This window comes from Gymnoscopelus microlampas (genome assembly GCF_963454915.1).
Source record: "Gymnoscopelus microlampas genome assembly, chromosome: 10".
NCBI classification, from domain to species: Eukaryota; Metazoa; Chordata; class Actinopteri; order Myctophiformes; family Myctophidae; genus Gymnoscopelus; species Gymnoscopelus microlampas.
The window spans coordinates 11,019,875-11,046,808 of record NC_139947.1 but is presented as its reverse complement, the minus strand read 5'-3'; the positions used below and the strand labels follow the sequence as shown (position 1 = coordinate 11,046,808).

Genomic DNA, 26,934 nt, shown 5'->3' with positions numbered 1-26,934 from the left:
GGATGGGCATTTTCACCAGCTGAAGCTTAACTTCTATTGACAAGAGACAACAGGAGAAGAACACACTGTTATGTGGAAGAAATAGAAAATACATGTACTGTACTAGCTCTAGGAGATTTTTAACTAAGAATGGATGCAGCTAGACCTGGGTCAAACAGTTTCGGAAAGAAAGTCTTGTTTTAACCATTTAAGACCAATGTACTTCATCATAATGGAAAATAGTGACACAGACAGAGCACAAAAAGCATTTGCATTTCACCAAAGTTAAAAAAGACAGAAATCACAAAGTACTTCTTTCACCGCTGACTGTAGACGACGTAAGCATCATGTTGGCTGTAATAAGTCGTTGGCAGCGGCCTAGAATGACGTCCAAACGCCATCCTGAGATTGTCTCAACATTTTTCTATAGTCCCATGTGGATAAACCACAGCCCTATGTGGGCTCAGACAAAACACTGGAACCCACTTGAAGTGGATCCCAACGACGCCACGGCATAGGACCCAGACAAACACTTAAAAAAGCTGTCAACAGTCGTGGGGCTAAATGAGTCCTTTCAAAGCTCCTCTTTGAGAGAGAACTGTTTGGAGTAACTTCACACAAGTGTGTTGAAATTGAAATTGAAATGGATCATCAGCAGTCATGAGTTTGTTATTCATTGAATGGATCTGTATTCATCCAGACAAATTAATTTTCTTTGCCAGTTGTGCACTGAGGGTTTGACATGTTTGTTTAGTGTTCATGAAGGACAGTGTAAAAAGAAAGTGTTAGAAAGGGAGAGAGAGAGAGAGATAATTTGATGTTGTGTACTGTACCTAGACTACCTACATGTATACTTGACTGTATTGACTGTAACTAAGTTGCATTGTTACACGGCTCTACTTACACATGTACTTCTTCTAGTAGGACTACTATCCTGAACTGTACATATACATTTCTTATTTTCTGTTTCTCTTATTTCACTTTGCTTCGGCGATGTAAAAGTATGTTTCCCATGCCGATAAAGGCCCTTTGAATTGAATTGAACAGAGAGAGAGAGAGAGAGAGAGAGAGAGAGAGAGAGTGTTTCCAATATGGTTTTGTGACATGCCATCGTTCCCCTTGAAGGCAATTGCCCCGAAGCCTTCAATGCAAAAAGGTCCGCAAAAGCAATACAAATAAACTAACTCCAAAAACGATGCATGTCCAACTGGAAAAAAAAGTGTCAGGAAGTGTGTCACTGTGTGTGTGTGTGTGTGTGTGTGTGTGTGTGTGTGTGTGTGTGTGTGTGTGTGTGTGTGTGTGTGTGCGTGTGTGCGACAAAGTATAAATTAGGCATTCGTGTCCCCAATATACAATAACGACATGAATTTAGCAGCGCAGCAGCTGTTTGCAAAGGCAAAGGGGATTTAAAGGAAAACATGTACCTAAATCCCTCGTTTGCAGCTGTTGATGTCCACTGTTGATAATATGCATGCATGGCAGCATTTACATGCCAACCAAACCCTGTGTAAAACGCTCAGGGCGTTAATGCCATGAGCTTTTTAACACGGCCTTCCGTGTGTTATCCTGACATTACCGCCTAATCCAACGCAATCCTCCTCAGCCCTATTGCTCCCTATGTTGTCGTGTGCAACGTGAACGTTGCAAAAGAGATGCTCCCTCCGCACACCAAATACAGCGGTGGTTCTCAATCTTTTTTTCTGGATCAGGGCCCAGTCCAGAACATCTCGAAAGCGTTCGCGGCCCACCCATTTGACCCACATAGCCGTGTTAAGTGGTCAAAAGGGTGGGCCACGTGCGTTTTCATTTCAGTGATCAATCAATCGATTGCGTTGCATTTTTTGCTCTTTCTTTTGAGCACACAGCTCACCAAATGGAGCCATATTAAGGGGCCATTTTGTTCCATTTGTAGAGTTAAATGTACACTCAGAATTTTACTGTAGAGAGAGCGAGAGAGAGAGAGAGAGAGACAGAGAGACAGAGAGAAGGTGGTAAGAAGTATAGTGCACTTTCCATCAATAAGGAATGAAGCAATTAAGCTAATCTCAGACTGGGGTGCGCTTCTCTCTCTCCTTTATTCCTACCAGTCATGGAAACCCAAGCAAAGGAATGGATGACACTAATACACCCCCCCCCCCCCACACACACCCCCACCACCCAACCACCTCCACCTCTCTCTCTATCTCACACACACACACACATCGCCAAGCCCACCCCCACAAAGCTAACACCGGAGCGAGCATTCCCCTAGAAAATAATGATCTCACCTAACCTGTTCAACAATCCCCAACAATCCCTTCCCTAAACACACACACACACACACACACACACACACACACACACACACACACACACACACACACACACACACACACACACACACACACACACACACACACACACACACACACACACACACACACACCGACCCCACCTCCTGCAAACTGAGCTGAACACACAATGGTTGAAACCCACACTGACTGACTGTCAGGCCGGGGGATAAAATACAACCCTTTAACGACCAACCCCCCCGACTCGAAAAACCGCGGTCTCCATGTTAGCCGACCGGCGCGGCAACACGATATTGCGGACGCTGAGTGGTATATACCGGACCGGCAAGGTCAGCCACCTCTGAAGCAAGTCCACCATACTGAAGGCCTGATTCATGCTCAAGTTGACGTCCTCGCACTGTGACGCGTCCTAGAAGCTTGGAGATTTGAGGGCGTTTTAGGTGCGCGACAGACGGTGCTCAACTAAGTATTATTAAGGCGCAAGAGTCTAGTCTTTTTCCCTCTTTACCCCAATCTAAAACCCTTGGCATCATCCATCCCCCTTCTCTCTCCTTCTTTCTGTGAATGACCGACGGTGAAGCCAGGCTCCGTGTCCCACATTTAACCCATTAAGACCGGGTACACATCTGTGTCATTTCAGATAGCAGATATACAAGTTCATAGTGCGGCACTCTTGTATCTGCTATTTTTTTTTAAATCGTGATATTTTTGCAAATCTTTGAATTTTGAAAATGAAAAATTGTAACTGAAATCTTTGCTTCTGGGGGGGCCCTGGAGCAAAACATTTTGAGATGGGGGTCCGCAGCCAAATATATATCATGTTGGGTGGTCCTTGCATGAAAAGGTTTGAGAACCACTGATAGTACAGCAACATAAGTTTAAAAAAAAGAAAAACTGTTAGGATTTAGAAGACATTTGTAGAATCTCCAGAAGCAAAGATTTGAGTTACAAATGTTCGCTTTAAAAAATACATATTCAAAGATTTGCACAAACGTGCAAGATTTTTCAAAAATAGCAGATCTTCAAGCTCGTAGCTCCTTCTATATTTATATACAAGGATATATATTTTGTATATCTACTATTTTTGAATAGCCAAAGGAATCTAAAAATGACACAGATGCGTTCCCGGTCTTAATGGCTTAAAGAGCAAGAGTAAAAGGCAGTGTTTTTTGGACAACGCCAGCCTAGGTGAGCCTGCTGGTACACCGACAGCAACACTACACTTCCTCTAACCTTTCAGGCGATGCTGAGAAAACACTTCCTCCTTCTCTCCTTCCTTGTTACTTTAACCGCGTGAACCCTGGCGTCCCTATTCTGGGGGCGAAATAGCTAGATTAGGAGATAGGAGATTTAACTCATTCACGGGCCACGGTCGTAATTAACGTTAATTCTGCCACAGACGTAAAAAAGGTTAACATTTTTTTTCAAAAAGGTTTGAGAACATTGGGGAGAACTCAGGGATAAAAAATCTAATCAAATGGGGGTCCTTGGCTTGGGGGGGGGTCCTTGAAAATGCTGACCGTGGGCGGGTGGAACTACAGCGAACCCTAGCAACTAGTGCCAGACTGCGTAAAAATGAGAGGTTCAGAATATTTGCTCTGGACAGAATCAGGCAATCAGGACATAATAGCAGATTTTATGTATTTAACACGACCGATTTTTTTGAACATTAAAATTGTCTGTCCGTAAGACCATCTGTCTCCCTCCTTAGCAAAAAACTCCTGTTGCACTCCTGTGACCTCGTTTGCATGTGTGAGTGCATGTGTGAGTGCACATGTGAGTGCATGTGTGAGTGCACAGTGTCAGTAAACACACCTGGGTGTACTGTATGGGATGGAGGAAAATTACCCAAGCAACCCAGAGAAGCAAGCAATGTCTAGAATAGTAGTTGTTTTTTGTGACAAGGACCCCCCCGCGCGCGCACACACACTCGCTTTTGTGTGTAGATGCGTGCATGTGTGCGTGTGTGTGTGTGTGTGTGTGTGTGAGAGAGAGAGAGACAGAGAGAGTGAGCTGTGTATTACTGTAACTTAAGGAAGCAGGTGTGTGTGTGTGTGTGTGTGTGTGTGTGTGTGTGTGTGTGTGTGTGTGTGTGTGTGTGTGTGTGTGTGTGTGTGTGTGTGTGTGTGTGTGCGCGCGCGCGCAGGTCACACAATCCAGGACTTAGGACACTTTAGAGTTAAGTAGACAAACTCCTATAAGCCTGTACGGATCTGTCCGTCCTCTCTCTCTGTCTGTCTCTCTCTTCTTTCTCTCTCTCCAACGCTCTCATTTATAAAACCTACGCAGAGCCCCCCCTCCGGCCTTTCTCCACCCCCCCCTCCTCCTCCTCCTCCTCCTCCTCCTCCTGCTGCTCTTCCTCCACTTCGCCTCCTCTCACCCTTTCGAGAGGAGGTCCCCTCCTCCCTAAACCCCAGAGAGAGAGAGAGGGGGGGTGGCGGCAGGGGGGGAGGAGTTTGGGATGGCGAGGAGGAGAAGGAGGAGGAGGACGCGCTGGTAATCCGTGCAGTGACCCAGGTCAATTCAATTATCCTGTTTTCTTTAGCTGCGCGACGCGTGTGCCCATTTCACAGCCAACTCCCTTAATGCGGCACCAGGATTAGCTTCCCCTCACTTTTAATGATCTACCTATCGACGCCTTGGGCCCCAACAGCGCACACACACACACACACACACACACACACACACACACACACACACACACATATACATATATATAGGTACGCACACACACACACACGTTTGTATTACTATACTTGTGAAGACATCAACATATTGGGAGGGCAGTTTTCTAAGTGTCATTATTAGCCCTCACTCTAAAGCCTGCATGTATACCTATGGTAGTTGCACGCCGGTGCCACGCACAGAAAACAGCAGATCTACAAGCTCACAGCATGTCGCAGCACGGTGCATTGTGAGCTTATGGATTGGCTACTTTTGGTGGCCGGCAATGGTGTGCCAGGCATAACTCTAACCCTAACTCCAATTTGTAGGCCTAGCTCTAAAAATCTTTTTAAAGGGATAGTGCACCCCCAAAATGACTTTTTCTCTCTATCGATTAGTCACCCCATGGAGACTTGAATTCATGGATATGTTTTAATTTTTTCGCATTCCTAAGCCAATAATTTGATGACTGGCAGCGGTTCCGGTAGGAGACACAAAGGAATGTGACAAAAACAAAACAATATCCATGAATTTAAAGGTAGGGTAAGTGATATTTTTGGGGGTGTTTTTGTTTTTTGTTAAAAAGGATTATGTACTATATTCTGATAGTAATCATTGCTACAGAGCGCTTGTTCGGTCACAGGGGTCTCTGCAGCTCTTTAGTAAACAAAATATAGTACATTTTCAGGTAGGTGACAACATTTAAGCCAATCAGGAGAGAGCACCGAAAATGCATTTTCTGTTTATTAAAGAGCTGGAGAGACATGGGAGACTCCTTTTACTGAACACACACTCTATAGCAATGAGTACTATCAGAATATAGAGCTATTTAACACTTATTTTAACCAAAGTAAATCACTTACCCTACCTTTAAGTCTCCATGGGGGGATTAATCAATAGGAAAAAAAACATTTTGGGGGTGAATTATCCCTTTAAACCATAAAAACAAATATTGCGCTTGTGACGACCAGCGAAATTCTCATCCCAACGTCTATTTCTCAAATTCTAGTATCCTACTACAGGGGACATTTGGCCTTCACAAGAATAATGCAGGTATACACACACACACACACACACACTTAGCAGTTCTGTAAACAGCGAGGTAATCTTTCTCTAAAAAGTGAGTGTGTGCGTTTGTTTTTTTCTGTGCAATGTGTATACGCGTGTGTGTAGGTGTGTTGTTCTTACAGAAAAACCACTGTAAGGAGAGCAGTGTATTATCCATCTGCTTTCACCTCCCACCACCACCATTTAGGAGATATAATCATCTTAGAGGCCTAACAAGTTTGCTGTGGAACCTTGTTAACCCATTAAGACCGGGAACGCATCTATGTGTCATTTCTAGATTTCTTTGTCTATATTCAAAAATAGCAGATCTACAACCTAAAGAGAATATTTTTAACTCCGATCTGTGTTTCTGGGGGTCCCCAAATACATATCATTTTGGGGGCCCTTGACGTGGAAAAGTTGGAGCACCACTGATATAGAAACATAAAGCTTTTTTTTTTCAAAAAACTGTTTGTAGAATATCATTTATATTCAAAGATCTGCACAAATGTTCACGATTTTTTCAAAAATAGCAGATATACAAGCTCATAGCGCGGCACATAGCCCAAAGATATCTAAAAAAAAATGACACCGACGCGTTCCGGGTCTTAATGCATTAATCTGACGCCGAAGCCCCTCAGGAATGGAGGAGGGTCGTTTTTTTTTACACCAGCTAAATGTTTACAATGGCTGAAGTTTCTCTGCCAACGCCCGGGAGAGAAGTCTAAACAATACATATTATTACAATGAGAAACATTACATTATATAAAAACGCTTTGCACAGACCTCCTTAATTGGCGCCGAAGTTAGCTGTATATATTATCAACAAAAAAAAACGTTTCAAACAATGGCACAAATTGGCACTTGATTAGTTTAAGCGAGTAGTTTTTTCCCATGAGAAAAGTACAGATACATAATAAAAAAAACACATTTCTACCCTATCAACACGTCATCTAATTATTGCACTTAATTTGCCTTTCTCACACCACACACTTGTCCTGATTACCCTAACTAACTAATTAAACATATACATTAGCAAAGTGGAGTCGTACATTTCACTGAATCGATAAGAGAAACATTTTTGCAGCAGCAGAGCGAGAGTCTGCTCGCTTTCTGGCATCCCAATCATCCTGATTCAATCCACCTGCAATCATTGGTAAAAGAGGCAATGATCTGAACTAGAACAAAACTTAACACTTTTCTAGCAACACTGCTTCCAAGGGCAAAAAAGAGCTTAAAGAAACCCCAAGCACGAACGCACGCACACACACTGAAGGAAAGGAAAAAGAAAAGAACAGAATATCAACGTATTTACTTGTAACACCAGGGAATCGTACCCGGGTCTCAAAGCGTGTCATAACTAGAGAGCCAACATCTTAACCACTAGCCTAAAGGGGAATTCCCCCTTTGGCCCAGGGGAGATATTAGGCTTTTGGTCATCAGGCAGAGGCTCTACACATGCGACCCATAAAAAGGGGGTCTACAGACCCTACGTTTGGGCAACAGCCAGCGTAGAGGGAGCATAGAGAGAGAGAGAGAGAGAGAGAGAGAGGGTCTTACCTGGGATGTCCTGCCCGCTGTAGTTCCAGCCGCCCACGGTCAGCATGGAGGGCAGCGGGGAGCCGGGCCTGCTCTCCCTGCCCTCCTTCTCCCCCCGGTGGTGGTGGTCGCCGCCGTTCCCCTCGGCCTGCTGGGTAATGTGTCTGACCGTGTCCTTGTTCTTCCTGTTCTTCCGGCGGCCCCCCGACCCCGAGGGCTGCCAGCAGGAGGCCGACCCCCCTCCTCCTCCCTGCTCGCTCTGGCCCGCTCCCCCCCCTCGGGGAGCAGCAGCAGCAGCAGCGGCGGCGTTAGTGTCCCGGGGAGGGTGGTGCGAGGAGGAGGCGGGCGACACCTGCTCCTCCTTGACGCTGACGGGCCGGTAGTCGTGCGGCCAGGCCGGCTGCGACGACGAGCCGTCCACGTCCTGGCTCTCGTGGCTCTTGGGGCCGCCGTGCTGGGAGTGGGAGGAGGGCAGCTCGCCGCCGCAGCGGAGGTCCTCGCGGTCCTCCTTGCCGTTGCCGCCGTAGGAGCTGCCGGCGCTGCCGCTGCCGCCGCCGCCCTCGTGGCAGCTGGCGATGGCCGAGTCGCCCGAGGAGTTGGCGGGGCTGGTGCGCCGGCCCAGCCACGGCGACGTGCTGCGGCCCGACATGATGGAGGCCAGGGCCTCCGAGGCCATGCCCACGATGCCCCCTCCTCCTCCTCCTCCTCCTATCACCGCCGCCGCCAGTCCTCCTCCTCCTATTATGTTCACGCCCCCGGCCCCGCCTCCTCCCCCCGCCGCGGCCACGCCCACGCCCATCTCGAAGTCGGCCAGCTCGTCGGCCATCTCGGAGCGGATGCTGATGTCGAGCGCCGCCTTGATGAAGCCGTGGCACGCCTGCACGATGTCGGTCATCTGCAGGTAGGAGGCGGCCGACATCACCTCGATCACGTTCTTGCTGGTCAGGCCCAGGTGCGCCGAGTACATGAAGTCCAGGATGGCCTTGAAGCCCGGCGCCGTCACGATGTCCAGGTGGGTGACCGTGGTCTGGCTGTGCGGCTCCGAGCCTTTCTTCACCTGGAACCAGACCCATAGAGAGAGAGAGAGTTATGACACGCTTTGATCTCGCCACAAAAGCGGGCCGCTGTGGGCTATAGTTCCAAACATTGGAACTATACCATTGAGACCATTGAGATCGGAGCATTTCCGTGCTATAATGCGTTTTGGCGGTGCCTTGATGGTGTCGTAATATACACTTGCTTGCATGCTGAAAATAGCAGATCTACAAGCTCACAACGCGCTGCCGCGCGTTGTGAGCTTGTAGATCCGCTATTTTCAGAGCGCAACACCCGAGCGCAAACATAAAATGACTTGTCTTTTAGTTCTACTGGATCTCTTCTCCACTAGTCTCTCACAAACATTTTAGTGTAGTTTTTATTTGTTGACGAAATTGTCAATATATTTAGTCTTAGTTTTAGTCATCATAGCTTAATTTTGTTTTAGTTTTTATTTAGTTTTCGTCGGTGAAAAAAGGTAGTCGATCTTCGATTTTTCGTCATAGTTTTAGTCGACAAAATCAACACTGGAATGGTGGTTGTTTTTTGTTTTGTGTGTATCTGTGTTGTTGGCTGGTGTTTTGCTCTCCGGTTTCCAAAAGAAAACAGCCTGGGAACACACTGATAGCTGACCGGTTGGTGCGACAATCATCACATCAATCACACTGTCCTAAAAAACAAAGACTAAGAATAACCACACAACGAGGACCTTGCTCACTTGTAAATCAGTTATCGAGTGACATCGTCTGGCAACGAAACTTAACCACTTGGCCCCTTTGCTTCCCTATTCTGGGGCGAACATTTGGCTAGAAGACAAGCTCTACAAGCTCACTAGATGCAACGAGGCACAATGCTCTAGAGCAGGGGTCTTCAACATGGGGGCCAGGACCCCTAGGGGGTCCTCCGAGTTACTACAGGGGGGCTGCCAAATCTTTGTATGATATGATGTTTTTTAACCCTAACATCCCTTTTCTGAGGATAACTTTAGCCAAAAATAGCCGATCTACAAGCTCACCACAAATTGGACCATGATATGTTTTGACCTATCGGTGACATCATCACACATTCTCCTGGTGACAAATGCAACCGAGTAATTAATGGTCAAACGCAAGAGATTGGGAGTGGACCCGAATTCTTGTGCGTGCGTGTCATACACTGTCTTTCTCTCGTGTTTAGCTCCTCGCAGCTTATTTGAACTGCCTATTAATAGCCGCAATACAACCCCTTAACTATACAAAAAAAACAGTTTTTGAGTGGAGGGGAGGACCTATAAAAATCCATCAAACCCGGCGGTTCGCTTTGTACATACCTGGCAGTAGAGAGTCTTGAAGTAGCGCGAGGATCCCAGCAGGACGTTCTTGTGCGCCTTGAAGATCTTGCCGTCGACGATGACACAGGCGTCGCACAGGATCCCGTGCTGCCTCTGCTCGTTGAGCTCCCTGAGGAGCTGGCGGTAGTGAGAGGAGATCTCCATGTCCTCTTTCCTGTTGTTCATCTGGGTAGCTGAGCGGTTAGCCTCTCCTCCAAACTGTCTGCTGGACAAAGACAACACAACGACAACAATGACGACGTCAGCTTAGGGTTTTAGCTATGAAGCGGTCGATCAACTGACTGTGTAACCCTATGGTCTCGCGTCTAGCAGATCTACAAGCTCAGTCAATCAACTGACCCTATATAACCCTATAGTCACGCGTCATGGCCGCCAGACTACTCCGAATGCTATATTATCCCATTCCATCCGGGAACGCATCTGTGTCATTTTTTTTGCTATAACTGTTATTTTTCTACTTTGGCTTTTCAGAAATAGCAGATCGACAGATCTCGTAGCGCGGCACTCGAGCTTGTAGATCTGCTATTTTTGAAAAAATCTTTAACATCTGTGCAAATCTTTGAATACGTGTATTTTTTCGAAACAACATTTTTAACTCAAATCGTTGCTTCTGGGGGGAGGGGGGCCCTGGAACAACATATTTCGATGTGGATCGGCGGCCAAAAACATATAATTGTGGGGGTCCTTGACAAGAAAAGGTTTGAGCACCGCTGATATATTAGCAACAACAGTTTTTTTCTGAAAAATTAAGACATTTGTTGAGACATTTGAGAGTTAGAAATGTTTGCTTTAAAACATATATAAGATTTTTCAGAAATAGCAGATCCACAAGCTCATAGCGCGGCACTCGGTGCCGCGCTATGAGCTTGTAGATCTGCTATTTCTTAACAGCCAAAGGAATCATAAAATGACACAGATTGCGTTCCCAGATTGAAAGGGTTATATAGAGTCTGGAACTACACCATTCTTTTCATTAATTGGTTCAATATTTAACTGATAAATAAAACAGAACTCAGACAGAATTGTGGGGGCGCTACGCATTATGAGCTTGTAGATCGTCAATTTTCGCTATGTTGCACAGTACTCTCAAATAACGACTACATTTATTTAAAAAAAAGAAAATACTGTATATGGAGATTGGAGAAACAAGGTTTCTGCCCAAATATAGAAGGTAGATATTGGAGAGAAGGGGGGGAGAGAGCGTCTCCAAGATGGTTTTGTGACATGCCATTGTTCCCTCTTGAAGGCAATTGCCCGAAGCCTTCAATGCACAAATCATCAAAAGCAATTTCAAAAACCGGTTACTGGGCAAGACGCGCACGAGGATTGTTTTGGAAAGATTGTTCAGGTAATTCTACTGTAAGGTCAGTGAGTGGGCACCGCACTGTAAGAAAAACACAGACAGAGACACGGCTTGGTTGGAATGTTGTTGTTGTTTTCATTTCAAAGTTAAGAGGGAAAAACTGTGCTGAATGTATTTGAACGATGCCTTTTACAGGATTACAGCCAAGGTGTGTGTGTATACAGTACAGTACAGTAGAGTATATTGCAATAATGACGGTGATAAATAAAATGACGTCGTCGACAGAGAGCACATGTCAACTGCTGTACTGTTTCAGATGTCTATAAACAGCTCCGCTACAGTAAGTAAAAAAATGAATGCAGTGTACAGTTAGTACACAGCAAACCATGAAAGACAGGCTCAAACCAGAAGGTGTGGTGTGTGTGTGCGTGTGCGTGTGTGTGCGTGCGCGTGCGTGTGTGTGTGCGTGCGTGTGTGTGCGCTTTGAGGCTGTGCATCCATCTCTAGACTCATTAAAACAGGATGTGATTAAACATAAAACAGTATTCAGCAAAGGGGAGAGAGAGAGGAACTCACAGAAACCACTTTACCAATTAAATGATCGATAAACAGAGACTCTACGTGTTTTCCCTCGCTAATACGCAACTCAGTTTTAGTGTTTTTTTGTCTTCGTATTTCAGATTTTTATTTTTGGACAGATCAATCTCTAGAAGACCATTGGTCCTCAAAGTGGAGTCTGGGATTTGGCGGGGTGGGGGGGGGGGGGTTCCAGGGGGTCCCCAGCAAAAGTAGTTAATGTAAGCATAACAATCATTTTAACCACGTTATCCATTTAGACGTTGGCTATTCAAAAATAGCAGATCTTGTAGCTGTGAGCTTGTACATCTGCTATTTTTTTTGAACAATTTTGAATCTTCTCTTCTGCGGGGTCCCTGGCTGGCACAAAACATTTTCAGATGGGGGGTCCGCGACCAAATGCATTATCAATTTGGGAGGTCCTTGACATGAAAAGGTGTGAGAACCACTGAACTTAGACTCTGAACAAGTTGGTCCAGACAGTCTCTCCGGTTGATGGAGAATGAAGACCAACTTGCTAGACAGCATCCAGGGTGATTTATTTTTGCAGGGATTATTGCAACACTTACAGTTATGTAATCCAGGTCTCCAGTCTGTCTCAACTTAACTGGGGATGTTGTTGGTCAAACTGTTGATCATGGAATGTGAGATGTTGTGAATATTTTTTTGAACGCTGAACTTTTAACAGAAAATAAATAACATTCACACGCTGTACTGCTCACGCTGTGTCCACTGTGTGAACATCAGGGGAGAAGTTGATGGACCGGGCCAGAAGGATGGATGGGGAGAGTTGAGATGAGACAAAAGGGAAATGTGTGCATCGGTACTGTGTGCTGCTGATGCACCAACGCACTGAACCCAAGCAAAGAGTAAACACACTATACTCTCTCTCTCTCACACGCAAACGCACACGCACACACACACACACACACACACACACACACACACACACACACACGCACACACGCGCACACACACACACACACACACACACACACACACAAGCTAATCGACTACTATAACCACTAGTCGACACTGTGGCAGTACTCGAACTGGTAGAGGATTTTTTTCATTATTATCATTTTAATTTTAATACATTATTTTTTGTATAAATCAGGGCATTATATCTACAGCAGATATGTAGCTGTGGGCCCTGAAACAATTGTCCCCTTAATATATCCATGGGTTTGTTGTTGTCCATCAAATCATCAGGTGTCATAATGATGTTCTACATTATTTAACCCTTTCCTGGTGGTATCTGAGAGGTTTTTGATGAGGGTTATTAGATGAAATAAATATGATATATTATCTCCACAACTGGTCGATTACTTTGTGTTAGTAGTCGACAACTATCAAAATTCAGTAGTCGTGAACGCCCCCCCCCCCACACACACACACACACACACACACACACACACACACACACACAGGCAGTGCATTAGCAGGAGCACCACCCTGTCTGCTACTGTGTGTGTGTGTGTGTGTGTGTGTGTGTGTGTGTGTGTGTGTGTGTGTGTGTGTGTGTGTGTGTGTGTGTGTGTGTGTGTGTGCGTGTGTGCGTGTGTGCGTGTGCGTGTGCATGTGCATGTGCGTGTTTGTGTGCGTGTGAGGGCCCCCGAATCGCAGGGAAACACAGAGTGTTACCAGAACGCACGCAGCAGCAGCAGTGATTTGTTTTGGGAATGCCACGGCTGTCAGCTCTCGTTGGCCGTCCCGGGAGATGACAGCTCCGGTCCGCCGAGGTGACAGCGCGCGTTTGCTCGGGGGCCGGCACACTTCAGGTCATGTTTAGCCAAGTTCTGCTCAACCTGACGGGGCTTGTAGGATCAGATAAATCCTAGCGAGCGTCTCTCGCCCCCCCCCGCGCCCGCCCGCCGTCGTCCGCTTATAGGAGGACGAACGCACCTCCCTGTCGACGGCTATACGGAGTACCGACGGAGGAGACGACGACGGACGTGGCTGAAATCCCCCTCCCCCCCGCCCTCCCTCTCCACAAAAATAAAGAAAAGAAAAGTGAAACGAATTATTTAACAAAAAAAGCAACGGCCCTGGGTCGCATCCAACAGTACACTGGGCTCAAAGCCTTTCGCTTTACTTGGCTTTTCTTTAACCCGTTGAGACCGGGAATGCATCATCTGTGTCATTTTTAAGATTTATTTGGCTATTCAAAAATAGCAGATCTAAGCTTGTAGATCTGCATTTTATTTATTTTTTTGTGAAAATGTGTGCAAATCTTTGAATATATATTTTTAAAGCGAACATTTGTAAATCAAATTTCTGGGGATTCTACAAAATGTCTTCTAAATCCTAACAGTTTTTTTGAAAAAACATATGTTGCTATAATATCAGTGGTTCTCAAAAATGTTCATGTCAAGGGCCCACAAAATGATATGTATTTGGCCATGGATACCCATCTCAAAATATGTTGTTCCAGGGACCCCCCAGAAGCAGATTTGAGTTACAAATGTTTGCTATAGAAAAAAAAATGTTTTCAAAGATTTGCACAAATGTTCACGATTTTCCAAAAATAGCAGATCTACGAGCTCATAGCGCGGCACTCGGTGCCGCGCTATGAGCTCGTAGATCTGCTATTTTTGAATAGCCCAAATAAATCTTAAAAATGACACACCGATGCGTTCCCGGTCTTAAAGGGTTAAGCCACGGACACAGAGAGAGAAAAAAAATTGCAGAGGAGGAAGGGGAAAAAGAAAAAAAAAACAACCATTGGATGTCACTGTAGAAAAGCAGTGTCCCTCAGTGCCTCAAAAGGCCAGTTTTGACGCAACCTTCTTTTTTTCATCCGCCTGGCTCACACACACTGGGTAGGGAGAAATCTATTGGCCGTCTAACCTTGAGATATTCCTTCTCCTTTCTGTGGCGCGCTGATGGCAACGGTATTGAGAACTGTCACCTCTCACCTCTGGCAGACAAGCCTCCTCTTCTCTCTCTGTGTGTGTGTGTGTGTGTGTGTGTGTGTGTGTGTGTGTGTGTGTGTGTGTGTGTGTGTGTGTGCCGGCTGAAGATACAGACAAAGTCATGTGTGAGTCTATTCAAGATGAGAGTGTACAATTTGTTGCACACTCCTCTTCTCTCCCTGAGTTAACCCGTTACGAACGGGAACGCATTTGTGTCATTTTTAGGGCTATTCGAAGATAGCAGATCTACAAGCTTGTAGCGCGGCAGGATCTGCTATTTTTTTTTTAAATCGTGAAAGTTTGTGCTAATCTGATATATACATATATCATGTATACATTTTTAAAGCAAACATCTGTAACTCAAATCTTTGCTTCTGGGGGATTCTACAAATGTCTTTTAAATCCTAACAGTTTTTTCAAAAACGTATGTTTCTATATCAGTCGTTCTCAAACTTTTTCATGTCAAGGACCCCCACAATTCTATGTATTTGGCCACGGACCCCCATCTCGAAATATTGTGTAATAGGGACCCCCCAGAAGCAAAGATTTGAGTCAAAAATGTTCCCTTTAAAAAAAATACATATTCAAAGTTTTTTTCTCAAAAACATCAGATCTACAAGCTCATAGCTATGAGCTTGTAGATCTGCTATTTTTGAATAGCCAAAGACACAGAGATGCGTTCCCGGTCTCAATGGGTTAAATGAAAAGTCTGGATTCTAAAATGCGACACCTCATTGCCCTTTCTCGCCCCTTATTTCTTTATCTTAGCCAATCACAGCGGGTGAAATCCAGGGTCACATCAATATCACATTATTGTTATTATAATCAATACGGTATTGTGCCTGGACAGAACACGACGACAACAACAACACACAGGCAGTTCACACAGAGTGTGTTCTAATTGGCCCGATGCTATTTATTGCTGGGTTTGCTGCAATACATGAAATTACAAAATCGCATGACGGCATCAGTTAACAAAATAATGTGCCTTTTTCACCAATCAATATGCCTTTCTCTAGAAAACGCTGCAGTTTTTTTAAGGAATTCGCTGCATATTGTATGTTTGCGTGCGTGAGTGAAGTATGTGTGTGTGTGTGTGTGTGTGTGTGTGTGTGTGTGTGTGTGTGTGTGTGTGTGTGTGTGTGTGTGTGTGTGTGTGTGTGTCTGCGTGCGTGCATTTGATGCCTCAAATTTAATGAAAACAATGAGCACTGGGGGATAACACAGTGACAGAGAGAGAGAGAGAGAGAGAGAGAGAGAGAGAGGGGAGAAGGACAGGATTAATAAGATTTACTGCTTCAGCAGACCCAGAGAGAGACGGACGGACTGGAGGAGTCAGGCGAGGGGAGTGGGAGGGGCAGAGGAGGAACTTTTATTGGGGTGCGTTTCTTGCCGTGACCTCTGTGATGAAGTGTTAGTCTTTCTCTTTCTAATTGGCCGGGTTTTAATTTCCTGCACGTCCGGTCGTCTCTCTCTCTCTCTCTCTCTCAATCAGCCAGGAGGAGGGACCCCCATCTCTCCTAAAGAGATAACCCCCCAACACACACCACCCCACCTCCTTCTACCACCCCCTGTTTACCGCTTTTGCCATCATCGCACAGCAAAGCAGCTCTTCGTCAAAAAAACAACTCGCATCCTCGCCTCCTCCTCCTCCTCGCCCTGCCATCGACAGGCCCCCCCCTCCCGAAAAAAAAAGAAACTCTGTACCGCTTTCCCCTGAATGCAGGCAGACGCACTTCAAGCCGCTTTCTATCCTAAAATTACCCACCCGCTCTCACTGACATTAACCCCTTAAGACCGGCATCTGTGTCACTTTAAGATTTATTTGGGCTATTCAAAAATAGCAGATCTACAAGCTCATAGCATGGCACAGAGTGCCGTGCTATGAGCTCGTAGATCTTCTTTTTTTTTTTTTAAAGGTTGTGAAAATGTTTGCAAACCTTTGAATATAATGTATACATTTTTAACCCAATTCTTTGCTTCTGGGGGGTCCCTGGAACAAAATATTTTCAGATTGGCCAAATACATATCATTTTTGGGGGTCCTTGACATGAAAAAGCTTGGGAACCACTGGTATGTATAGCAACAAAAAAAAAGATTTGAGTTAAAAATGTTCACTTTAAAAAAAAATATATATATATATATTAAAAGATTTGCACACATTTTCACGATTTAAAAAAAATAGCCAAAAGCCAAAGAAATCTAAAAATGACAGAGACTATTTCCCGGTCTAAATGCGTTAAGAGGCAAAAAGTAAAAAGCAAAAAAAGAACTTGTCAGACAAATCACCCAGAGACAGAGAGAGAGAGAGAGGGAGAGAAAGGGAGGGGTGGGAGACGGCTCTCTCACCAAGGCCGCACGAACCAAAGGCTTCCTTTCACAGTGGCGTGGTGGTGGAGAAAGAGAGAAAACGCCTTTTCATCTCTTCTCATCCGTCGATGAAAATGAAAATTACGCCAGAATAAAAGAAAAGAGAGGTACGAGGGAGGGAGGCGGCCGTGACAAGTCTGTTTGCGTTTTTTGCGTGCATATTTTGCGGTCAATAATGCCATTGTTTCGGGTTGAAGCCTGCTGCCACCAGACCCCCTCTCTGAGTCCCCCCCCCCCCCCCGTCACCCTTCTGAAGACAAATCGGAAGTGACTGTCCTCCTTAAAGTAAACCCCCCACCCACTCCCCCCCACTCCATTCTTCACATCAGCCCCCCTTGTCCTCTTACCACACAAGCACACACACACACACACACACTCACACACATACCCTCCTCCCGCCTGCCCCTAAAATACACACACACACGCGCGCACACACACGCACACACACACACACACACACACACACACACACACACACACACACACGCGTGCACACTTGGCATCACACCCACTTTGTCCTGGTCACATCGCGGCAAAGTCACTTTAGGGCCCCGGCCCAGACAACTCAAAGTGATGAGACGTGTGATGGAGGAGACAGAGAATAGGGGGGCTTCCTCCCCCCCCGCCCCCACTCCCCTCCTCTCCTCGCCTTTCCTCTTTAGCCCTGATGTCCCTCCGAGCTCCGTCCGTCCCCCCCCCTCCCTCCTTGACCCCGAGGAGACCATTAGGAGTCAGAAAGAAGAGGACTTTGAAGATCAAAGACAAACCTAGCAGTACTTTTTTTCCCCTCCTTTTTTTTTAACCACTTAAGCCCTATGTTATACTTTGTCGTACGGCGGTGTGTTTCAAAAAATAAAAAAAATTGCAACCATTGCAAAAGGGGGAACAAATGCAAAACACACGTATCGTTGGTGGGACAAGACTTTTTTTTTAAAGTTCCTTTCCTTTGTAGACAAGTGTGGCGGTGAACTTAAAGAAGATCCAAGGCAGCTCTGTTCAGTTCAAAGTAGAAAATCTTTTATTAATTAGTCCATAGCAAGGATTTTTTTTAAAAAGCGTTTCGGCCAGAGGCCTCCATCAGGGCAAAACATACGCATCACTGTGCATTAGACATTCTGTGCAGTGTTGATTTCATCGACTAAAACTATGGCGAAAAATGTTCGTCGACTACCTTTTTTCAGTGACAAAAAAACAAAATAAAAACTAAGCTATAATGACTAAAACTAATATAATATATATAAAATAAAATAAATATATTGACAATTTCGTCAACAAAGTGGAGAAGAGATCCAGTAGAACTAAAAGACAAGTCCTTTTATGTTTGGTTGCCCTCGGGTGTTGCGCTCTGAAAATAGCAGATCTACAAGCTCACAACGCGTCGCAGCGCGACGCGTTGTGAGCTTGTAGATCTGCTATTTTCAGCATACAACCAAGAGTAAAATCAGCCATTACGACACCATCAAGGCACCGCCAAAATACATTTTAGTCGACTAAATCAACTGTAGATTTAGTCGACTATAATCGTATGATATTTAGTCCACTAAAGCTAGACAGATGACTAAAATATGACTAAAACTAAATGGAATTTGATTCAAAAGACTATGACTAAAACTGAATCAAAATTTGCTGTCAAAATCAACACTGCCCAGACAATGCAAAACATTCGTATCACTGTACATTAAGACGTTCTGTTTTCTGTCACTGCATGTGCGACTGTCTTCAGTTTGGACTCCCATATCCACTCTAAATTAAGAAATCTAGCTGCTGAGTGTACTGTAAATTAGCATGGAGTTGCCAGTGTGTTGCAAGCAGGATAGCGACACTATCGGGTGGAAAAACCTCATAAGTCCCAAACAAAAACGTAAATTTTTCAGAAATGGAACGACAATTTTCAGAAATAGTGAAAATAGCAGATCTGCAAGCTCGATGCGACGCGTTGTGAGCTTGCAGATCTGCTATTTTCACTTCTTTATGCTTGACACTCTTGTAAAATGGCCGAATAATTTAGTGATGGAAAAAAAACTTGAAATGCGGATATGCGAGGTTTCTGTTCCGACAGCGACCGTAGCTTCCCCCCCCCAACCCCCTACCCCCCCTCCAGGCTCATTACCGTGTGCACAAACTGTATGGTCCTGACTCTCTGCTCAACATATATGACTAATCTATATCCACCAATTAAAACAAACAAGTGTAATTATAATAAGCGACTCAGGTCATTATCTGTGGAGATTACACCTCTGCATGGACAGGCACATCACAATGAAGTGACTTAAAAAAAAAAAACTGCATCCTGTACATGAATCGTGTGAAAACGCTAATTACATGAAACTTATTCTGGGACCAACATATCAGATCTACAATCTCCCGCGTTGTAGATCGGCTATTTTAGGTGAAGAGATTAGGTGTAAATACATTTTAAAAAAAGTAGGGGGCCCGGCCAATAAAAGTACAGGGTTTAAGTGGTTATAGTTCAAGTGATATTTCAAATTCAAGACAGGTTTTAAAAAAGACGTGTAAAAAGGGGTTGTTGCTTCAAAATGCAGCCAAATAATAAGTTCATATCCAAATGATATCTCTGTTAAGGGGGAAACAAAGACTGTCATTTTGCTAACATGCCTACACACCCTCAGAGACTCTCTTCTCTTACAGCAAGCAAATAACTGGCAATAAAACTATCGTAACGAAGTTATGGAGGGATTCTGTTACAAAAATAGATGGCAAAAGCGCACCAGAAAACACGTCCACTAGCAAAACACATCAAAAGAATTATCCGCGGGAGTTATGTGCCGGGTTCAGGAGACTTTTATTGTGATGTCCACTATACTGTATCATCCTGAATGAGTGACAAAAATGTACAGTATGATGAAACGTTTCTGAATGCCCGATGAATCATTCACAAAACACTCCAAGTTGAAACCTGGCGAAAGAGAACAATAGTGGTACGATATGAAACGTGTCCAAAGAGGGCCCTACTACCAGAGACTGAGAATGAAAGTTAATCCATTTAGACCAGGGAAGAATCTGTGTCATTTCTTTGGGCTATTCAAAAATAGAAGATATACAAGCTCATAGGGCGGCACCGAGTGCCGCGCTACGAGCTTGTAGATCTGCTATTTTTTGAAAAATCGTGAAAATATGTGCGAATCTTTGAATATATATATATATATACATTTTTAACTCAATCTTTGCTTCTGGGGGTCCGCGACCAAATACATATATTTTTGGGTGGTCCTTGACATCCACTGATGAACCACTGATATATGTATAGCAACATAAGTTTTTTTTCAAAAAAGAAACTGTTAGGATTTAGAAGACATTTGTAGAATCCCCCCAGAAGAAAAGATTTGAGTTAAAAATGTTTGCTTTAAAAAAATATATATTCAAAGATTTCCACAAATTTTCACGATTTCTGAAAAATAGCAGATCTACAAGCTCCACCGAGTGCCGCGCTATGAGCTTGTAGATCTGCTTTTTTTGAATAGCCCAGAGAAATCTTAAAATGTCACAGATGCGTTCCCGGTCTTAATGGCTTAATAAAATATGGACTAAGAGATGAATCACAGAGGAGTCAAATGAGACGGATACGAATACGAATACAGGGAGCCAGAAAAACACACACAAACAAAATCGAGGATAGATGAGAGGATGGATAGAGCGAGCGCGGAAAAGAGAGAAAGAGTGACTCACGGGCAGCCAATATTTTTTAAACAGCTTTGCTTCCACTCAACTGGGCATCAAGGCCATTATCCTGGGGTTAATCCCCAATCCCACCGAGCTGGCAGCCTTCCGGGACATGCTAGGGTGGCAGAGCATCAACAAGGCCGGTATCGACAGAAATAACACACACACACACACACACGTACACACATTCGTTTGTATTACTATACTTGCGAGGACATCGACATTTTAACCCATTAAGGCCTGAGGTTCAGATTCTACAAATGTCTTCTAAATCCTAACTTTGGGAAAAAAGGTATGTTGCTATGTCAGTGGTTTTCAAACTTTTGCATGTCAAACCCCAAAATGTATATGTATTTTGCCGCGTACCCCCCCATCTCAAAGATTTGAGTTACAAATGTAAAATATATATATATTCAAAGATTTGCACAAATTTTCTCGGTTTTTCAAAAATAGCAGATCTACAAGCTCGTAGCTTGTATATCTGCTATTTTTGAATAGCCAAAGTGTAAAATAATGCTTTTTAGCTCAAATCTAAAAATGACAGAGATGCGTCCCAGGTCTTAATGGGTTAAGACAGCCGAACAGTAGCCGGAAAAAAAATAGCAGATCTACAAGCTCACAAAGCGCTTTGCGTCGCAGCAGCAACTTTTCAGTGTCTGACATCGCTGCACAAATACGTTTCAAACAGGGATAACTCTAACCCCTGCAACCCCGAAACCTAACCTCTAAATGTCTCATTCTAACCATAACCCCCTAAATTGTAACGCCTAACTTCTCAAGTCGTTTTTTTTTACCCATAAAACCATTTCTCTTGTGACTGAGGACCAGGAAAATGTTCCTCCATTTCTCTAATTCTACTATACTCGTGGGCCCTCACAGGTATACAGTAGTTGAGTAGTAACACAAGTACACACACACACACACACACACACACAGACAAAGCGAAAGCACACAAAGCCGCAATTAGTAAAAAAGCGACAAAAAAACAAAACAAAGAAAATCAACAACAAAAACAATAAACTGTAACCTGTGATGGGTTTGTTCTCTCTGCTTCCTTCTACCTGTATTGTCTGTCATAATGTGCGGTACCGCCACTCTGCTGGCAATTAGCGGCCATGTACTGTTATACTTTATGCCCGGATGGATCTCATCCAACCTGTACCTGAGTCTCATTGTACTGCGTGTGCATGTCTGTGTCTCTCGTCAACCTCCATTGTGTGTCTCACTCAATACGTCTGTCTCACTTCATCACAACCTTCACCGCTCGCTTGTTGCTGTCTGTGTTGTTCCCTATTGATAGACACTAGAGCCCAAATACTCTCTCTCTCTTTCTGCTCTCTCGCCATCTCTCTCTCTCACACACACACACACACACACACACACGCACACACACACGCACGCACGCTCAAGTCTTGCACGCTCTCTCTCCCTCTCTTCTCTCCTTCCCTGACCTCACACACTCTCCTCTCCTTCACGCCGCTCGCCCTCTTTTTCCTTCTTCATCCCCCCATTCCCCCCGCCGATCCCCGTCCCCTCCCCCCACCCCCCCCCCCACCTCCCGGCCGTTGGCTTTTTGGCCGTCGTCCAGGGAAACCAAGGTGGAAGAGGAGAGACGAAAGGAGGACTGTCCCCTTGTCGTGTGGAGAGAGACGACGACCAAAGAGGATCCAGGAGGCTTAAGGGGGACTTAACACTTCTCCCCCACCCCCCGCAACAACCTGCTCTCAACACCCGGACCATCCAGACTCTAAACCCCCCCTCCCCTCCCCTCCCGGCTCGCCTGATCCGTTCAATCTGCTCTGCCACGTTCACCTGAGCTGCACCTGGTGAAGAAACTCCTCATACCTACAAATCCTCTCCCTCGCCCTTTCTTCTCGCCAGCTTCGCCGCGGCGCGGACGCGTGACACCCACCCCCACCACCCGCCTTCGACTTCTCAAACCCCCACACGCATCCCCTCTCTAGCCATCTGCGTATAGGCGTTAAGCCCGGTGTGTGATCTCGTAAGAAAACCACCACGTTCCTGTTTTCCATTTGATTTATTTATTTCTATTGGAAGGTGAGCCGGGATGATGATGATCCCAAAGAAGTGACCGGGGGTTAGAGAAGAAAAACAGACGAAAAAAAGTGTGTTTACAATATTTAATGCTATAATAAAGCCAGATTTTTCCTTAATTGGCTACCAGTGTCGCGCCTCACGCTCACAAAATAGACGTTCTACAAGCTTACATGCAATGCAACACGATGGGATGCATTGCAGGAGTATAAAACGGCTATTTACATTTGCGACACTGGCGCGCAACTGGGCGTAATTACCCAGGGTGGACTACACCTTTCCAATGAACGAAAAAAACAACAACAACAAGATATATTAATAAAGAAGCGCTGGCTGACTCCATTGAAAAGTTTTCAAGGGGATTTAACGTGTCCCTACTAGGGATGGGCTCCTTTAGGATTTTTACGATTCCGGTTTCCTTAACGATTTCCTCTTAGCGGTTCGATTCCTTTAACGATTCCTATGGGGGTTCCAAATGGACCCTTACAGGTCTGTAACTATGTACACTCTCAGAGTTATGATGGTCCTTGACATTTTTAAGTTTGAGAACCACCGCTATTGTAATTGTATAGCAGACGTGAAGTCCACATAACCAGCTCTGACAGTGTGATAAAACCCGGTTTCCGGGCCCGGGTGGCTGGCGTAGCCGTCTGGGCACCTATAGGCTGGTAATCCAAGCCTGACAGCGTGTCGCAGGTTCGAGTCCCGACCCCGACCCCGACTTTGCTGCGTGTCATCTCTCTCCCCATTTCCTGTCAGTCTACTGTGTATACCTATCAATAAAAGGCAGAAAAAGCCCCAAAAATATATAAAAAGATAAATAAAAAAACAGTTCCGGAAAACGGTTCCAAATGTGATGGAACCGATTCCGGTTCCTTAATGTTGGATCCGGGTTCCTCTGGTTCCGGATCCAAACCAACCCTATTGTCCCTATGTACCAGCAGTGATGTCCCCTGCATAACCTGTGTCCACCGGACATGATGATGACGAACGAGGAGCATCCAAAGTGGGCTGACAAGAGAAAACACACAGGTGTGTGTGTGTGTGTGGAGACAAAATCACCTGGCTGTCTGTCTCTCTGTCTCTCTCTCTCCGTCTGAGACTCTTTTTCGTGTCACTCTCTTGCCTGTCTCCGTTTTCTCTCCCTCTTGTTCCCTGACAGCGTGTGTGGGTGGGTGTGTGTGTGTGGGCGTGCACACGCACGTGTGTGTGTGTGTGTAGTGTATGCGTGTGGTTTCTGTGCTATCTCTCCCTCTCTCTCTCTCTCTCTCTCTCGGCCCCTATAAGCCTGCTATGTCTCCCGTGGTAACTCCCTGACTGACGACCCGGGGCTTAGCCTAAATTCTCTCTCTATTAAAAGCTGTGAAATGCAAATAATGAAACATCTCATTACCACTGTCGGAGGAACCCAAAATGAAAGGAGGGAGAGAGGGTGCAGGGGGGGTGTGGGGTGGGGTGGGCATAAGAGGATGAGGTGGCAGCCAGGAGAGAGAGATTTATAAATAAAAAAAAAAGAAGAAGAAAAAAAAATAGTGGCGGAGGGTGGGGGGGCGGCGGAGAGAGAGAGAGAGAGAGAGAGAGAGGGAGGAGGGTGTGAGGTGAGAGGGACGGGGGAGGGAGAGTGAGCGAGCGAGAGAGTGAGCGAGCGAGAAATGAAATTGAGGGAGGAAAGCATACGGATATGAGTGGTGGAGATGAGAGAGAGAGAGAGAGAGAGAGAGAGAGAGAGAGAGAGAGAGAGAGAGAGAGAGAGAGAGAGACTAGAGAGAGAGAGAGAGAGGGTGGGATGCATTGCACATAAAACCACAACGGGGGAGCAGAACGGGGAGGAAGAGGTCAGTGGAAGGCGACAGATAAGCTCCAGCGCTCTTTTGTTTGAGACCTGCGGTTGCCGTTTTATACGTAGAGAGAGCTGGCCTGGTCTGGCTTGGCTTGGCCTGGCCTGGCCTGTCTAAGCAAACAGGGGCGTAGGAGGAGGGGGGGTGATGAGCTGTCCTCTGATGCACGAGGTCGTCATTCAAACGTCAGACGTCCAGTGTGGGAATTAGGCTGCCCCGCCCCCGCTATAATTCATGTATTTTACAGTAAGTCAAATCGTCACTCGCTGGGGTTATAGTATACCTGTGCGCCACAGCGGAGTCTAGGGGTTCAAATCCACTGTGGTGTCCATAACACAATAGGCTCTATGCACAGCAGCCATATTGGAAAGAAATTGGGACTCTTCTTACTTCCTTCACAGGTGTTACCAATGATACTAATGAAGGCTCTGTTCCATTCTGGTCAGGGTGCTGATATCGTGCATGCTGGCTCACTAGAAACACTCCATTTTGGTTCCCAAATGGCCCCTTATGGTGGGTGTGTAACTCTAAGAGTGTACAAATGGAACCAAAGTGTACAAATGGAACCAAAGTGTACAAATGGAACCAAATGGACCCGTAAGAGTCCACTTGGTTCCATTTGTACACTCTCAGAGTTATGGGGTTCCTTGAAAATAAGACAACCACTATGCCACACTAAATGGAACAGAGCCTTAATTAGTATCATTGGTAACACCTGTGCTGTGCATAGAGCCTATTGGCCACATTCGGCTATGTTCGGGGGAGGGAAGCTGGGTGGGGGGAGCGTGATCTTTGTCCGCTGCACCTAAACGGGCTGGGCGGTGGCCTGTCAGCGGGGGGTCGGGGAGGGGGCGGGGGTTTGACTATAGGGCGGGGTTGCTGCGTTCCTCTCAGTGGGGGCTCCTCTACTGGCATGGTGAGCCAGTAGAGTATATAACAGCGGTGGCAACACAGAAACGTGTGGGGAGGGTTAATTGGCATTATAACAGCTAAACCGGGGAGGAAAAAAAAGGTGTAAAATGTAATTAACTACTCTACATAAAAAGACATCATACAGTGAGACATCAACTAAATGAATAGTCTTGATGCAAAAAATACTCGCCGGCGGCTTTCAGTATTCTGTGTGTAAAAGAGACTTATTAACCATGAAGCAAATATAGCTCTTACATCGTAACCTGGGTTCTCTAAGAGACAATGGAGTGGGACACGACTCACTCTATGCAACCGCACATGGAGTTTGCTTGCTAATACTACCCATAAAGTGAGTTGTGTCAAACGTACCTAACGGAAAGAGGATGTGTGAGAATGTGCGTACTGTAAGTATGTGTGTGAGTTCGATTGTGTCTCTCTTTTTTTGTCACTGTGGTGGACAAAGCACTCAACACCAGTACGTTAGCAGTATAGACGCTCCAGGTCAAATATTACTCAACTACAAGTGAAAGCTGCTCTGGTCCAAATGAGGACACGAGTTAAAGTACTGTAGTATTTGCTATAAAAAAATACTTAAAGGACCACTTCACCCATTTTCAACCTATCTTCTTACAACCGGTCGTCACTAATGCTATTAAAACATGCTGCCATTTTTGCCTACTCGCTCCGTGTCTCAGAGGAAAGCTGTGGACAGCTCAGAAACCCCCCATGTAATTTGTTACTGTTTACCACAAGTATGACACGAATTACCTCTTTATACCAGTAATAAACACCGGCTGAACAGGAGTCTTTGTAATAGTATAGAGAATCAAGAGGGGTGTGTGTGTGTGTGTGTGTGTCAGTTCTGATAAGGCTATAAATACCACGATGTGGGCAAGTGTGCTGTTGAAACATGGGGCGAGTTGTTCTCCCTTGAAGACGTTTGTGTTAACGTGGGGAAGTGAGATCACCACCTATACGGAACCGTCTATATTCGGTGTTGCAGGTGGGAGTACATGGGCGGTGGATCTCACATGACAGTAATGACCCTGTGGATCGCTTTCCTAATCTAAACCCACAACAAGGTTCATTTACTGACAATATGGAGACTCACACTCACAGTCACTCAGCCATGCAGCGTTGCCGGGTTTTGCGCGAGAAGTAAGCAACCAGGTCTATGAAAACAAGGCCAATAGAATCGACTATAGGGCACATGAGCGCTTTAAAACTATAAGCAGCGGTTATTTGAAAATAGTCGATCTACAAGCTCACAACGCGTCGCTATGCGACACGTTGTGAGCTTGTAGATCTGCTATTTTCAAAAGAATCTTGGAAAAAAGTGTCATATTTGGGGGGGGGGTCCATTAATTCATGTTCATTTTGGGGTCCTTGACATGAAAAC

General features: G+C 45.3%; 2 protein-coding genes across 2 annotated transcripts in view; both read right to left on the bottom strand.

The window, feature by feature from the left end:
• The window catches only part of zbtb46 (zinc finger and BTB domain containing 46), a gene marked incomplete at its 3' end in the record, with an annotated part of 50,733 nt that extends 40,674 nt beyond the window's left edge, over positions 1 to 10,059 (bottom strand). Inside the window, exons 1-2 of the mRNA XM_084069953.1 lie at positions 9,865 to 10,059; positions 7,542 to 8,577 (exon numbers count right to left, since the gene is read on the bottom strand). Of these exons, the coding sequence (XP_083926079.1) occupies positions 7,542 to 8,577; positions 9,865 to 10,050 (1,222 nt within the window). The 5' untranslated portion in view covers positions 10,051 to 10,059. The remainder of the gene's footprint in view (positions 1 to 7,541; positions 8,578 to 9,864) is intronic.
• Positions 1 to 26,934, bottom strand: part of uckl1b (uridine-cytidine kinase 1-like 1b) — a 476,626-nt gene that overhangs the window by 329,893 nt on the left and 119,799 nt on the right. The gene's annotated exons all lie outside the window — the stretch shown is intronic.